This window comes from Manduca sexta, chromosome 27 (assembly GCF_014839805.1).
Source record: "Manduca sexta isolate Smith_Timp_Sample1 chromosome 27, JHU_Msex_v1.0, whole genome shotgun sequence".
NCBI classification, from domain to species: domain Eukaryota; kingdom Metazoa; phylum Arthropoda; class Insecta; order Lepidoptera; family Sphingidae; genus Manduca; species Manduca sexta.
The window spans coordinates 9512470-9526353 of NC_051141.1; the positions used below are offsets into that span (position 1 = coordinate 9512470).

The 13884-nt window shown below is 33.6% G+C and overlaps 1 protein-coding gene across 1 annotated transcript in view; it reads right to left on the reverse strand.

The window, feature by feature from the left end:
* LOC115449427 (serine/threonine-protein kinase OSR1) overlaps nucleotides 1-13884 on the reverse strand; it is a 34414-nt gene that overhangs the window by 16169 nt on the left and 4361 nt on the right. Inside the window, exons 3-8 of the mRNA XM_037443856.1 lie at nucleotides 11117-11171; nucleotides 4527-4713; nucleotides 3850-3974; nucleotides 3552-3645; nucleotides 2801-2945; nucleotides 1260-1425 (exon numbers count right to left, since the gene is read on the reverse strand). Coding sequence (XP_037299753.1) covers nucleotides 1260-1425; nucleotides 2801-2945; nucleotides 3552-3645; nucleotides 3850-3974; nucleotides 4527-4713; nucleotides 11117-11171 — 772 coding nt within the window. The remainder of the gene's footprint in view (nucleotides 1-1259; nucleotides 1426-2800; nucleotides 2946-3551; nucleotides 3646-3849; nucleotides 3975-4526; nucleotides 4714-11116; nucleotides 11172-13884) is intronic.

Below are 13884 nucleotides of genomic sequence, written 5' to 3' on the forward strand. Positions count from 1 at the left end.
ATTTCGGTGACAGATTGTATAAAAAAAAATTATATGTATAGATTGTAAATAGCATCGGATGTGATATAGACCATTGAATCTCAAAGTGGTGCAAGTGGACCCTCAGGGATTCATTGGCGACTTGACGGGGGTCTACGTTGGCGTAACGAAAAAGTGGAGTCCACAATTCATAAGCGGGGCTCCACGAAAATGTATCTGGTTTGATAGTAAAGTACTTAGTAATGTGAAGTAAGTGAAGTGAGGCAGATAAGAGGCACGGTGACCCCAACATAACTGTCCAGACGCCCCCCGTGATGGCTGGACAGTAATTTCAATGCACTTTCGCTGCGACACCAAAAAAAAGTTCCACCGTAACCACCAAAACTTTAAGAAAGGGGTAAAAGAAAAGAAATAAGAATATAATAATATTTATATAGCTAAATTTATTATTAAAAAAAAAGTTTAAAAGTTTAAGAATACAATATAATTTCATATTTATATTTTATAGTTTTTAATTGTAATCTGCTTTGCGTCTTAATTCAATAAATAAATATTCAAAATATTTGTAATAAAAAAAAGTTTAAAAAACCTCTGCTATGGACAGTTTACCGTTGAGCGTTCTATCAGCTATCGTTTAATCGAGGTGCGTAGACAATGATAGTGGTCTATATGACCTAAAAAGTGTCAAAAACTAAAAAAATACTTTTGCTATCAACATTACGTTTACAAATAAAAATTTTATGCATTAAATTACGAAACTACTTGTTTCTCTGTAGCTGGTATAAGTACACAGATCTCAGAACGGGCATAATGTTAATTACTATGCAGTTGTATAAATAGATGGATTCTGCTTTTATTTGCATAGCAGTTTGCAGAATACTTTATACTTAGAAACAAGGAAGTTATCGCACACGAGTGAGCATTGTACATGTATACATTACGGACACATTCTGAATAATGCTGCAGGTATGTTGTATTGTGGAAATCCCGCGAATTAATCAGTACATTACCGGATGTAAAATTATTACCACTGTTTATGACGCAAATTGGAAGTTTGTACATTCATGTTTGACCCTCTTGTAATTATACTCAGTACCGTCTATATGCGTGGGATCCGTGCTGTTTCCCAAGGAGTCAGGTCCTAAGGAGAGCGCCGAGGGCTTAAGAGGTACCACGGGTTCTGCCTAGAATGTCCTTTTCAATGACATAACTCCACGTAGTTAATACGTAGAATACAAAATTAATATCAAGCAAAACCAATGCTAGAAAATTATACCCACTTGTTCCATGACCTCCGGAGCCATCCAACATGGTGTGCCGACAAACGTGTGCCTGACCTTTTGTCGAGACATATCTCTGCCGGTAGCCAGCCAGGCAGATACACCGAAATCAGCAATCTGAACGGTCCCATCTTCACCCAGCAGTATATTACCAGCCTTTATATCCCTGGAAACAAGCGAAAATCATTATTATAAACTATTTCGAAATATTTGACTAACTAAAGATAATATTGTATTGTATTGATTGTATTTGTTTTGTATCTTAAATAAATACAATTACAAACAAATAATATATAAATTTTTATGCACACAATAAAACTAATGTTAATTTATTTATAACATATATTTGAACAGAACACAAACAAATTTTATAAAAACAACTTAACATAATATTATGAATACAATAGTATGCATTATTTTTAATTTGAAAATGAAAACCATTAAATTATATCAAATTTCAATTCATGCTTTAAAGGGAGATAGACAGAAGACAAAATTCCTTATATTGAAAACTTATTAAGCCCATAAAAACCATTTTGTATTCATAAATCATGCACCAACTTAAACTTAGCATCACATTAATTACTTTATATTTAATAGCACACCATTGTAATAAATAATATATAAGTACTTCTTACAAAATGGTCTACTTCATTTTAATTTTTTAATAAATCTGTATCTTTAAGAACAAATTTAATGTTAAAACCTTAGTAACCACCATGCTTAATAACTTGAAAGGCGTCCTTTAATAAAAAAAAGTATTTATAACACCTATTTAAATAATTTAAATTGCCAGCACACTTAAATAGTCGCTATTATGCACTTTGCATAAAAATACTCTCAACAATGCTTGCTTCTTGCCGCAACATAAAAACCAAATCAAAGTTCATAAGCTTTGCATTTAAATATTTATTAATAGATAAATTTTAACATATTGTTTTTTAAAGCAATCATCATTCCTTACAAATTGACAATAGAATATATTAATTCTCTTTAAATTAGTTGAAAATATAGATATTATGTTAATTTCTTGGCTTTTTCAATTTAATGGTTGTTATGGTTATACAATTAAAAGCAATCTAAAGTCAACCAAAAATAAAAAAAAGAACTGATTATTGTACTATTCTTTTATAGCAAGTTTCTAATATCTATTGTAAAGTCGTATAAACAAGGCTGAAAAGACAATCCACTTATATGTTAAGCAATATCATCGCAATAACGATTATAGTTCGCAATAGGGTTCGCAATACTAGCTATCTAACACAGCAATCAAATTATTAAAATCAAACATAACACTAACAATAGACCATAATTTAAAAACATTCGCTACAGTATCTATGGTATAAGTACATGCCTTGGTAAACAATTGCTATCATTGGTATTTCTATGGGTATGGATGTTTAAATAAAAATCGCTAGGCATTCAAAGAAAAAAAAATATGAACTCTCTCCAAAATCACATCTATTGTTGTGATGTCTATGTTTTTTTTCTAGTTATAGTTACATAAAAAATAAGATACACCAGAATCGATAAAATTATACCTGTGTATCTGCCCATTGCTATGGAAATATTCTAATCCCTTCAACACTTCTTTAAGCACCGTGGCAATGGTCGCTTCATCAAAGACTCCATGTTTGCAGTTAGCTACTTTCATCTTGTGTTTAATTACATCTAAAAGGCTTCCACCTGAAAAGTATTTATAGAAAACATTTTATAAATCATAATGCTATTGGCACTAGAGACTGTCTTATATGCAAATTAAAAAGACTGAAATAGCTATAAATATCTATGAAAAATGTTAATATATCCAACAATAATTGATACGTAAATACTGATTATTACATTTTTAATTAAAAAACTATACAATTTGTGGGAGCAATAAAAAGATCCTAATTGCAATCAATTTGTATGTTATAAGTAAATTACTTTTTGTTTAACAGGGTGGTGACCTCAAATATAGTACACAAAATATCCTGCCATAAATTTCCAGAAAGTTGGCCTTGTATGTATTCAATTTATTGTTAGTTATCCTAATGAAAAGTAGTAATATAGTATAGTGAAAATATGCACCATCTCATGACTTGGACATTATATGCCACAACTGGAAAATACACCCAAAACTTGCAAATACACATAATCTGGTCTCTACTTATTGCTGTGTAATCAATATTGTTATTCTTACAAAAAAAGTTAGGTAACCCTAGGCAATGATCATAGTAGGGTTTTGATAAAGGTTTACAATGGTCAAAATATATTGTGAGGTTTTGGTGAAAAAGTATATTTTATGCATACCTTCCAGTAATTTCAGTACCAGCCATAGTTCATCATTAACTACAAAGCTTGTGTAATATGTTACAACATTTTCATGGCTACAGCTCGACATAGCCTGAAAGAAAATTATTTCCATTAGTTCATACATTTCTAAGATTTAATAAATGTATATACAATCAAGCATCAAGAGAATGATGTGTATCATAATTCATAGTGCATGCATTCTCCTGTTAGTATGTAACTATTTTTAATATTATTGTTCATAAAAATTAATTGGTTAAGTACTCAGAACATATGTTTACTGGATTGTTGTATGTACCTGTATCTCCTTCAAGAGTTCGTCCATGGAGGTATTCCATTTTTCTAGGTTAATCCTCTTTATGGCACACTTCTCATTCCTTGGCTTACAGTATGCACTGTACACAACTGCTGTGGCACCAACACCTGATAAAAAATTAAGCAAATTTAGTTCGTCTCAAGATATAAAACATATTTCTTATTTTAAATAGTGGCGTCATAAAGTAAATATTCAAAACAAACATTGAACATAGTACTCTACTAGGTACTGCAAAGTTTTTCACTCAACAAAGCGTCAACCTAGTAATTAACCATATTCTCATTTTAAACCATCAATTTTATAAAACGGCAGTCCCAAGAAGAAATTTAATTAAAGTAAATCACTCAATTTTAAAAGCGTAACTTTGAATACCTGTAATGTAAACATGGATAGGTTATTTAGTTGTCTTGTTTTCTTAAAAATCATCTTCTAAATGGTTTTAAAATAATATAGATATTTTACTTTTTAGTAGCTGTAATTTTCAATTTATCCTAAATATACATAATTACTAAAAAAATCTGTGACAGAGAAACATATGGGTTTTGACAGCTGATATACATCGGTACATTCTTCGTCATAACAATTAATAACAAATTTACTTACGAGCATTCCGAGTAAAATTAACTCAAAAATAACAATTGCTACATATTTACACATACCAATAACATCTCTTAATTGGTAGTCATCTTGACTGTTAGGCCACGAATATATAGGATTTGCACTGGCCGCCATTTTGCGACTAAATAAATTTCCGATTCCTGCCGCAGCCGTTCCGATCGACAACCGTGCTGCTCGCGCATATGACGATAATGCGGTTAGTTGCCGATCACAGGAAACAAACGATTTCTAAAAATATAATTTAATAATATTATTATAATTTTTATAGTATTATATATTTGACTAAAAAAATATTAAAATAATAATAATTTGTGAGGCGCATTGTTTAAACATAAAATTATAAGTCGATAGTTATATAAATAGTAGTTAGATAAGTACCTACTGTTTAAAATTTGACAATACGTGATTCCTGCTTTAAATCTATATATATAAAAATCAATTGCTGTTCGTTAGTCTCGCTAAAACTCGAGAACGGCTGAACGGATTTATCTTATCTTGGTCTTGAATTATTCGTGGAGGTCTAGGGAAGATTTAAAAGGTGAGAAAAATTCGAATAAATGCCGGGAAAATCCTCAAAACAGCATTTTTCTATTTCCCATACAAACGTTTTCTAACTAATACGTAGAGTCAATTTGTAATTTATTACCGCTGCATAAAGTTCAAATTCGCGTGCGCGTTGGAGGATCTAATATCGCGTTCTGAAACTCAACAAAAGTGAAAGTGAATCGCGAACGCGACAAAATTGCATAGTCTCAAAATACATAGTACATAAATAGTGGTCGGCTTCGAGAAACTCAATTTTAGCTAACTTCAGTTGTTAATCTATACTATTATATATATAAAGCTGAAGAGTTTGTTTGTTTGTTTGTTTGTTTGAACGCGCTAATCTCAGGAACTACCAGTCCAAATTGAAAAATTCTTTTTGCGTTGGATAGCCCTTTGTTCGTGGAGTGCTATAGGCTATATATCATCACGCTATACCCAATAGGAGCGGAGCAGTAATGGCTAATCTCAGGAACTACCGGTCCAAACTGAAAAAATCTTTTTGTGTTGGATAGCCCTTTGTTCGTGGAGTGCTATAGGCTATATATCATCACGCTATGACCAATAGGAGCGGAGCAGTAATGACTAATCTCAGGAACTACCGGTTCGAATTGAAAAATTCTTTTTGTGTTGGATAGCTCTTTATTAGTGTAGTGCTATAGGCTATATATCATCACGCTATGACCAATAGGAGCGGAGCAGTAATGGCTAATCTCAGGAACTACCGGTTCAAACTGAAAAATTATTTTTGTGTTGGATAGCCCTTTATTCGTGGAGTGCTATAGGCTATATATCATCACGCTATGACCAATAGGAGCGAAGCAGTAATGGTTAATCTCAGGAACTACCGTGTTTGAACTGAAAAAATCTTTTTGTGTTGGATAGCCCTTTGTTCCTGGAGTGCTATAGGCTATATATCATCACGCTATGACCAATCGGAGCGGAGCAGTAATGAAACATGTTGCAAAAACGGGGAAAAATTATTAGTTTTGAGAGCTTCCGTTGCGTGCGCTGCGTAAACGGTTAAAGTTATGCAACAATGATATATGACGGGATTATTCTTCTTAAAAAGTTCTAAAAAATATATTATAAAACAAAGTCCCCCGCTGCATCTGTCTGCCTGAATGTGTTAAACTCAAAAACTACCCAACGTATTAAGATGAAATTTGGTATGGAGACAGTTTGAGAGGCTCCCGGGAAACTACTACTTTTATAACGGAAAACTTTAGCCTGAAAAACTTTATAACGCGGGCGGAGCCGCGGGCAAAAGCTAGTTATTTAATATTTATAACTTATTATATTATAGATGTTGGTTTAATGGGGCGATCGCACAATGGCACAACATTTCACCTTGGAGTACTAACTACCAGTCATCTTTTACTCTTTGAAAACAATACTTATTTAGACCTACCTGGGTACTTCATTTAAGATGAAGATTGATGTTATTTTACTTTGCTTACTTTTATCTCTAGTAAGTACTAACTGATAGATGGACCCACGGAGGTAGACTGTTTATAGCCGGCTTGAAATTATACACAAAGACGTCGCGGCAATATTATTTTTCCTTAATTAGTTATATTATGGTGTTATGAAGCGTATATATACTTAGAGCCTTAAATTCTAGATGATCTAAGTAGCTACAGGCTACCCAGGTGAGGTAAGTCAGATCGGTTCAATAAATAATATTGGGCAGGACATAAATTTTGATAAGAATAACAACTTTTTGGACGATGTACGGTCACACAAATTATTAAGTATATTACATTGGACCTTATTTTACTATTTTACGATCTAAGGAGCTACCCAATCCCATATGTGAGCTTTTGCGAACTGTACGATCGACTGCCGACTAACTTCAAATTGTTTAAAGTGTTTGCCGGGACGTTAGGTAGGTAGGCGAAAGAAATTTGAGCAACTATTCAGTTGTATGCAGCAGCTTCCATAGTCCCAGTACCCACCAAAACGGAAAGAAAAGATATTTTTTGGTGATGTGATACATTTAACTGATCCCACATTTCTTCACTCCTCGGAATGCTTCAATCGGTATATAGCTTTCACCTAGAGAATGGAGAAGAGTTATGTAACTTTCTTAGGTGCAATCTTTTGTGCAACTATACCATAGACAATGTGTAATTTCTTTTTCCGGGCGATCATTGAATTATTTTTTTAAGATATAAAGAATATGCAGCCAAACAAATTAAATTGGATTGGATTGGAGAATACTTATTTAAGTATAAATACAACCTACTATAAGTAATGATTTCTTATTTTTTCGCGAATGTTAGACAGGGAAAACAAACAATTTTTAGGATTTTAGGTTCACTCCGTGACCATGAAAATAGCAGTCTTAAAAACGTCGCGAAAAATTAATAGTATGAAAACGCGATAAAATGCGAAAAATAGTTTTATTTCAACAACTTACAACTAAGATTTTACATTTTTACCGACTTTACAAAAAGATGGAGGATCTCAATTCCATTACATTTTTTCATGTTTGTTGAGTAAATAAAAATATTAATTAAATATTTGAAAGCTATTTTGAGATTTGCAATATTTTTTATAAGGACGGATTTATCATATTTTCTAGTTAGTAAGTAGACCTACACCTCAGGGACTTATTAATCATTAGGTGTTACATACTCAAGGCGCGGCGTTGCCTGCGTGAAAAGCCTTTTCCTCTACAAAAGTCTCTAAATCGCTAATCATACCGCCATCTGTACAACCCCAGGGCCATATACCTACAGATCATATTAGTATATTTCCGACGGAAACAAATTACCGGAATAAAAATTAACCTATAATATGTTAATCCCGGACCCGAATCCCGGACATGGTCTAGATCCGTGAGCGATAGGAGAATGCCCAAATCTGTCTCACTTTTAAAGGGAGTGTACGGCCTTTTGAAATCTATACTGATATATAAAGCTGAAAAATTCGTTTATTTCTTTGAACGCGCTAATTTCAGTAACTACTAAATCAATTATATTGCCAATAGGAATCTATATTACCCCTTAGTGCTATAGGCTACTTTTTATCCTAGCAAAATGTTTATCCTAGAAAAACTCTTTCATCTGGGAAACTATACTGCGAGATTTTTATCATGGAAAATCTTGACGCGGCAGTACCCGCAAGCATAAGCTAATATTTCTATCTATACTATTATATAAAGCTGAAGAGTTTGTTTGTTTGAATGCGCTAATCTCAGGAACTACAGGTTTGAACTAAAAAAATCTTTTAGTATTGGATAGCCCTTAGTTCGTGGAAGGCTATAGGCTATATGTCATCACGCTATGATCGATAGGAGCGGAGCAGTAATGAAAAATGTTCAGAAAACGGGGATTTATTCCCCAAGGGCTTCCGTTACGTGTGCTGGGTAAAAGGTTAAAATAATAAAATAAATATGTATGACGGAATTGTTCCTTTTAAAAAGTTCTAAACAATATATTATTATAAAACAAAGTCCCCCGCGCATCAGTCTGCCTGTCAACGGATTTAGATGAAATTTGGTATGGATTAGTTTAAGACTTCTTCCTGAGTTTTGAGTTTCGGGAGTTTGTTCTATCGTGGGAAAAAGTAAAGCGTGACATTTATAACGGAAAGCTTTATTTCGGAAAAAACTATAACACGCGGGCGGAGCCGCGGGCAAAAGCTAGTATATTATAAAAAAGATCCCAGCCACATCTGGGGCCTTATTCTCTATCCCGCACGTTATTTTGACAGTGTGTAACAAGCACGTAACACAACGCATCATGTTTAGTACTATAGAAATTTGGCTTACAGAATACCATTCCACGCACATTTCTCGAAGATAACATGACACGGCCGCGTTACGCGTTTACACTATCATACAGAATAAGGGCCCTGTCTGCTTGAACGAACGCGATTAACACATTTACCTAACTGATTTCGATAAAATTTGGTAATGTGATAGTTAGAGACCCTGGTAAGTTCATAGGCCACTTTCTATGCCGGGGAAATATATAACGGGATTTTTATCCCGGAATCTATACTATTATATAAAACTAAGGAAATTTGTTTGTTGGTTTGTTTATTTAAACGCACTAATCTCAAGAACTACTTATATGTTAAAAAATATTTTAGTTTTGGGAAGCTTATTTATCGGGGAAGGATATAGGGTATATAACATCACGCTACGACTAAAAGGAGCGGAGCAGTAATGAATTTTTTTACGAAAACGGTAAATTTATTCCTTTTGAGAACTTCCGTATGCGTGCGCTGCATGAACGACTAAGGTTATGTAACTAAGATGTGTGAAGGGATTGTTCAAAAACTACCGATAATGGATTTTCTCCAATGGATAGAATTATTCAAGAGAAAGGTTCATGTGTCAATAAAGTATGGTGGAAATTGATAGAAATATGACTTTGATTGTTGAATATATCGGACAAAATTAAACCGACTGGGAGCTTTTGTCCAAAAGGTTGCCTTATAATAATATTATGTAATAAAGTTATGTATGATGCAGTTGTTCCGCTTACAAGACTATAGAAAAGTACGCGATGATATATTCTTTAATTTAATTGGTTTATTATAAGTATACTATATTAATATGATATTTTTTTAAATCTTTATCTAAACGGATCGATATATCTTCTTTATTTAAATGGATACGAAATTAGTCCTCAAAATTATATCCGTAATTTTTACTAATTAATTATGTTCCGATATAGAATTATTATTCGAAGTTTATTTTTTCAATCATATAAAATTTTATTATATTTTCGACATTTTGTATGTTGTTGCTTGTTGCTAACAACGAACTTCCTGTTAAGTCTAGCATAGGAAGTTAAAATAGTACGTGATCTTTATTATAAAAAATCAATAATTAAGTAGGTGTCACAAAATATCCACATTCGTAAAAAGCTTTATTTTACATTTGTCGCGAAAAATAATAGGATTATCTAAATAAAAGAGCTATACTGTACGAATTGATCGTTATTTTATTTCGAAGTAAGTACGTTGTTTCTCATGTTTTATTAATAGACTTCAAAAAGGAGGAGTTTCTTAATTCGACTGTATTTTTTAGTATCTTAGAATAAATAAATTATATCTGATCTCCGTCCGTCTGATCGTCAGCAATACGACCGACCATAAACAATCAAAGGCGGCTTTACCTATTGTGCAGGGTGTGGGCTGTACATGGGCGCAATGTGTTAGGGGGGCGCCAGACACGGCACCTTCAAAGAGACATGCGCCGCTCGCGACACTGGTGCTCTCAAACAAGCTGCGCCCCTGCTAAGGCCGGCGAGCGGCTTCTTTACTTTACACAATAACTTTTGAATTAATATTATCAAATTTATTAAAGATTACATTGTCTTCTAGGGGGCGCCAAGGAATTTCTTGCACACGGGCGGCACATGAGCTCGAGCCGCCTCTGTAAACAATAGAAACACCATCCAACACCTTTAATTACAAAGTATTGTTTGGTATTCCACTGCGCTCGCCTTCCTGAGTCATAAGATGTTAAGTCGCATTATGTCCAGTAGTTACACTGGCTATAATGTCTCTAAAACCGGCACACAACAGTGACTACACACTGCTGCTTGGCGGCTGAAATACACAGTGCGGTGGTATAGGTACCACCGCAGTGTCTGGGTAGGCCCAGGCGAACTCTTACTTATGACCACCAGTGGCGGTAGGAGAGGTTTGCCCAGGATGACTCTCGGAGGGTGGCACGTCATAAAAAATAATAACTTCTACACCAGGGGCCGTAGCGTAGTACGACTTTCTACAATCGTTTGCGCTAACAGAAAACAAAAATATATAATATGGGAATTACATATCCTATTCTAAATGTTTTCTATTAGCATTTACAGTTGTAGAAAGGCATCGTGTCTACGGATCCAGATAATTGTTGCTATAAAATCATACGTGCTCGCGATTCCACTGATTTAGAAAGAGTTGTAGAGCGTAATTAATATTTCGGTGGTAGATATTGCATCGTGTTTACTTCCTGAGCAGAAATTTTCATACAGACCGGCAAAGTTGTGTACTTCCCTTCAAACAGAGAGGGGTTCTTTTGCCTTGCCCGTATGAAAACAAAATATAAGAAGATTGGGGTAAATACCTGTCGGAAAACTCCATGAACACCTGCAGACGGTACAACTTCTTCATTCGCATGACTGAAAACCAATACATTATTTCGATTAAGACAATTTAAGTAACATGTCTTTATTTCTGATGTTGATCAGAACTTAAACTATAATAGGTATGTGTTAATTACATTGTATTGCCAATACACTGAAATTTAACGGTGAATCTGACGAATGCGTCGCAAGTGCGCGTCATTGTGAAAATCGTTCATGGGCGATAAAGACCTTTTAAGATATAACATCTGGAGTCGTAGGCAACAAGCGTATCTACAGTCTTTAACGCTAAGGTTGTACGGCGTATGGGCATAACATATCTTAGTGATAGCATTATCGTTAATGTTACCTATTTCCATATTTCATGTTTGTCTTCTATTAGGGTTACGGATTGTAGAAAGGCATATTGGCTCCGTAGTCACCAGAGACCATCCTCAGGTCAGGACACAAATTCTGTGTCAGCTTACATTTTAATAAAATTATACTTTATAAGTAGGTACTTATAGGTAAAAGCAGATCCTTTGTGTCCGTGGATTTTTCTATTATTCAAAATGGTTGATGGTAGACTCGCATCGACAGACCAAAATTAAAGATTTCTTTAAACGTTAATTTTATAGCCATTCTTTAGGTATGTAAAATATTTATTAAACAACATGTTTTGTCTTAAGTTTTCTGTACTTCATTTTTTTCTTATCACTATGATAAACGAGACTCATATTATAAAATATAAATATATATTTGTTATAGCTAATAGGTACACATAAAAGTATTCAGTTTGATTATCCGAATAAAGTGGTTTCTCGAACACCCATGTCCCCCAATTAAAAATATATTTATAAATAGAGTTTGCCGCATTTGTATTGACTTTATAGTTAGTCTAGAAATAGATGTTTTTTCTTCTTACAGCTCATTGCTTCGATTTAAAGCCAGTAAAAAGGAGGTTTCTAATTAGACCAAATATTAAATTGACGCATGAGTCATACATATATAGACATAACATAGTATCACGCCTTATGCCATAGGGATAGGCAGACTATGGATTGCTACGTTGCTCGACTCGTGACACACTTCCTTCGCCTCCTCCATCTTCATCAATCTTTTCAAACATTGCCATCGGTTGAGGAAATTGTTGAAGTGGCCTTTATTAAGAATGTCAGCTATGCGACATTCGAAGGTTCAATGCGGTCAACCCCTAACGACTCTTCCATTCACACTCACATTATTTATTTTTTTTATTAGTCTTCTGTCATCCACCCTCTCCAAATGTTCAATCCGTCTTAGCATAGCTTAAGTAAGCTACCTACTTTTTTCTCGGAAAATGCGCAATCAAGCTTTATATCTTTAAATCAATTTGTCTAAACAGAGCCACGAATAAACACTTGTTATTAGTTGTATGGTGTCTACTACTAAGCATTCAATTTCCTTTTTATTTTTTTAATTCGTCGGAGCGAAGCAACTTGCCACTACTACTGCACTGTGCTAGGGATAGGCGGTTACCACTCAGGGTTAAGGGCTTTAGGCTTACGACCCAGCGTTAAACAGTTCGGAAATTTCATTATGTCTAAATTCACGAACTACTGATTAACTTTTACAGCTAATGGAAAGGCAAACTATTATTTTTATTTAAATATAAAATCACATTTATAGACCTAATAATATAGCTTTAATTACGAAATTTTGTGATAACGTCGACTTTCATAAAAATGTACACAAATCTGAATTAGTTTTAAATTTCGGGCTATATGCAGGGGTTGATGCACATTGAAGTACTCTACCGACCTGCTTCAGCACCCTGTATATATTTTTATGGCATGTCCTGTCATGTTAATGTACTAGTTATGAGTGCTATTTTAAAACAAGTATTGTTATGGATTATGGAAGGAGTACCTTAAAATAATCCAACCCTTCAATAAACTTTCATTAGTTAAGTAACACGGCTGTTATATTTATTTTAAAACGCTGACATTTCGTTTTTGTCTCTGGACCAATCAGAGAATTACTCGATAACGTTTACTAATCTCACTGTTGTCGGGACTGTCGGCTTATGTAGGAAATTAATTTTTTCCGATGATTGCGGACGTTATATTATGTATGGACCTGCTTTTATATGCTTCCGTTATTTTATTTTTTTCTTTTTTTATAAAACCGAATTAATAAAAAGGGTTAAAAAGTACTAAAAAACTCATGCTATAAATTTCTTAATAGGCATAAGTGCAAATATACTTACTTACCAATAGATTTTTAACTTTGCGGTTTCTAAACGACCAATGTTTAAAAAACCCTTATAAAAATTAAGTATTATAATAGGGTACCGCCCTATATTATTATTTGATTTCGTATTTATTCTATATGCCATGGAAAATAGAGAGATAAAGAAGCTCTTCTCCGGAAACTGCGTTAAAACTAGGTAGTAAGCCTATTTATTTATTTATTTATTTATTACACTTTATTGTATACTACAATTGGCGGCCTTATCGCATTCCGCGATTTCTTCTGAGAATGGAATGGACAAGATTTGGGATATAATAGAGGGGTGTCGACTACAAAGGAAAAAAATGAAATATTTATTTTTATATATATAAATTATTATTATTTAAATTATTGTTTGTATTTAATGTAAAGAAATACAAATTGTTATATTATGATGAAACTTTCATGGCAGGGAAAAAATTGAGCAAATCCACTAAATTGCTAACGTATCTATAGATTATAAAAATTCGACATTTTCATTAAAACAATTGTCACGGGT